General features: G+C 43.4%; 1 protein-coding gene across 1 annotated transcript; it reads right to left on the bottom strand.

Annotated features, from left to right (window-relative positions):
• Window positions 1–251: 251 nt before the first annotated feature.
• LOC119395033 (uncharacterized) lies at window positions 252–2,694 on the bottom strand. Its single transcript, XM_037662326.2, has 4 exons — window positions 2,509–2,694; window positions 2,399–2,446; window positions 1,470–1,618; window positions 252–320 (listed from the first exon to the last, which is right to left on the bottom strand). The coding sequence occupies exons 1-4, from the start codon at window positions 2,684–2,686 to the stop codon at window positions 252–254; spliced, it is 444 nt and encodes a 147-aa protein (XP_037518254.1). The 5' UTR covers window positions 2,687–2,694.
• Between the last annotated feature and the right edge of the window lie 259 nt (window positions 2,695–2,953).

Below are 2,953 nucleotides of genomic sequence, written 5' to 3'. Positions count from 1 at the left end.
AGGCTATCTTATGCACGATGCCCACGGTGCACTAAACAAATTTCTTTTCATGTCTGAGTGTACACACGAGGCGGTTTCTTGTTGAAACTCCGCTGAGGCATTTATCTCTCATTCTACAAGTACGTCCAACCTTGCATGGCGCAGACAAGATTATCTGAACGCCATATCTTGTCCAGATTTTTTGCAGCCTGTGAGAGACGTGCAAATAAGGGATAATATTAAGCGATAATGTTCCCCACTCTTTCGCTTCCTCAGTCCTTCTTTGCCTGTATTTCCGCATTTCTGTGATTCGCGCTGCTCATCTTCACCTTAGCACTGGCCTAGAGAATATGCAAAATAAATTGACACAATGAAATTCACTATGATGAATCACAGATAGGCACATTAGCGCAAGACAAAGCCCTTGGGCTAAATTTCCTTGCTGAAAAACCTTTGCACAGTATTGAATTTAGTGCCGGTGATCATAGGTCGGCAAGCACACTCATGGGCTGACTCACTCAGACTCATATCGAGACGTGAGTCTGAGTGAGTCCGGGTGAGTAAAGTTTTTGTGAGTCTGAGTCCCAGTGAGTTCAGTTGAGAAAAATTATAGTGAGTCTGAGTCTAAGTGAGTACGGTTGAGGAAAATTTTGGTGAGTGTTTTCCCGATTGAGCCCTAAGTGCAAAATATATTGCATGAGTGAGTCCGAGTGAGCTCCACATTTTTTGCCGACGTATGGTCCTATCTACTCAACTTCAGCATTACTATCAGCCTTATGTCGGTTCACGTTTGTACTCACGTATACTCACACATGCCTCAACGCGATACCTTTCATATGTCAGCTCATTTCCTATTGATCAGAGGCGTGAGTTGCGGAGGGAGACGGGGAGGAGGTGCCTTCACCTCCCCCCGCAAATTTTTCGCGGGAAGTTATTGATAAAAATATCTCGTGCGAGTCATCTCTTTCAATAAAAAGGTTTTTATTTAAGTGCAAACACTGATAACTCGCACTTGAAGGTACGAGATAAAAATGTGCTAAATGCAAAGCACCGATTAAGCGAGATATTGGTGTTAAAGAGCGTTGACGCTATGTTAGAAAAAGCTAATTTTAGGCTAACGGACACATGAGTCGACTCAGTCAAGCTCACTCAGACTCAGATCGAGCCGCGAGTCTGAGTCGAAGTGAATTATATTTTGATGAGTCTGAGTCCGAGTGAGTCCGGTTGAGAAAAATTATAATGAGTCTGAGTCCGAGTGAGTCCGGATTACGAACACTTTGGTGAGCCTAAGATGTGTTTCATGATTGTTTCATGAAAGCAAGATATGTTTCATGATTGAGTCTGAGTGAGCTCCACATTTTGCAGACCTATGCCGATGATTTCGACTTTACGTTTTGTTAAGCACTCATAATTACAGAAGAGGTGGTTTTTGCAGATACAACACTGGATATTAGATACATTCACAAGGTCTAAGAAAAATGAATGCTTGCCTGTCCATCAACAACATTGAAGAGCCCCTCAGTTAAGGGGCGTGTGGGAGCAGCCTGGGGATGTACTGCTGCTTGCCACACACTCTCCTGAATCAGTGGTCCTTCCACTGCATTCACGAGTTCTTCCAGTGCTGCTGGGGCTGCCTCAGCTACACACAACGAGCAAACTAATTAAAGCATCGGTGCTCAACTTTTTTTTCCTTGGATGCAATGACGCCAACACCACAGCAAGAACGCCCAAACGTATTGACACACATACATATTTAATCTTTTTTTGTGGTCACTGTGCTTTATCAACTATATCTGAGACACGTGTACCGTAGATATGTGCCATACATTTTAGAATGTTTCTGAATTTTCTAGTCAGATTGCATGCATAATGCATTTACTGAATTGTGTACATAGTGGACCTTACGTGAGCATCACTGAAAATGCTGGAATGTTACGATCACACATGTACAAAAGCCAGCACAATTCACCAAAGATCAGATTTTCTCAACAAGCGATGACTGTGAGCTTACCACTATTTAATTGTACTGTTAATGGTTTGTTTTGTTTGGCACAGGCTCCTTCAATAAAGAGCTCTGTTTTTACTAGTTTGACTGCTATGTTTTTCTCTGTTACAACCCCATGACAGCATGGAACATAGCACCGAATAGTTAAACATCGACTACTTTATTGCAACCAGTTACAGAGATGTACGACACAGCTATTAAATGCTTTGCAACCGTGTGTTCCTGTTTTGTATATTCTTTCCAGTGAGTCCCAGCATTCAAGACTATAATCAGCTTCCCATTCTATTGTCAGCACCACTGATCGAGGCACACACAAGTCTGCTCTCTGTGACTATGTCCCTTGGCATATTTCCCATCCTCTCTAAAACACTTGTAAGGGCCTTAGAGTAAATGTATGAAATGAAACTTAAATACCATGCTCGTGCGAACGAGTATAGATGAGCTCCGTCGGAAGGCCCAATGCTGCAAAAGTAACAGATATGCCATTACAGACTACACATGCAGGTACACATGAATGACAGTACCTTCATCTATAGATGAGTCAAGAGCAAATTCAGCCACGACATGCTCAGCTGACGCGTCCATGGCCATGTCCACAAGGCTGACCGTATCCCAAAAGCACTCTGTGTTGGCCGCATGACTGCGCAAGTGATCATGTACTGCCGCAGCAACAGCTGCATCACTTGCAATTGAGCCTGGCATTGCTTCACTGCGCGCAATCCCTGCATTTGATTTCAACAACACAAAGTTCACATTAGTTCTGGCAACACCACTGCATCCCGTGAAGAAACGTGGCAAACTAGTACATATGAGGCACTCCCCGAGCTTTGGAGGAAAGAAAAATTGCGCAAGAAAAACAGAAAAAATAAACGTGTCTCGACAAATGCACAAGAAATTTGGAGGACGCTTGAGCTTCACCTTCAAGAGGATAACGCGACAGCGTAATGGGACCCCATTCACATTGCCTTC

The sequence above is a fragment of the Rhipicephalus sanguineus genome, chromosome 5, assembly GCF_013339695.2.
Source record: "Rhipicephalus sanguineus isolate Rsan-2018 chromosome 5, BIME_Rsan_1.4, whole genome shotgun sequence".
NCBI classification, from domain to species: domain Eukaryota; kingdom Metazoa; phylum Arthropoda; class Arachnida; order Ixodida; family Ixodidae; genus Rhipicephalus; species Rhipicephalus sanguineus.
The sequence above is the reverse complement of the archived record's forward strand: the minus strand, read 5'-3'. Positions and strand labels throughout refer to the sequence as shown.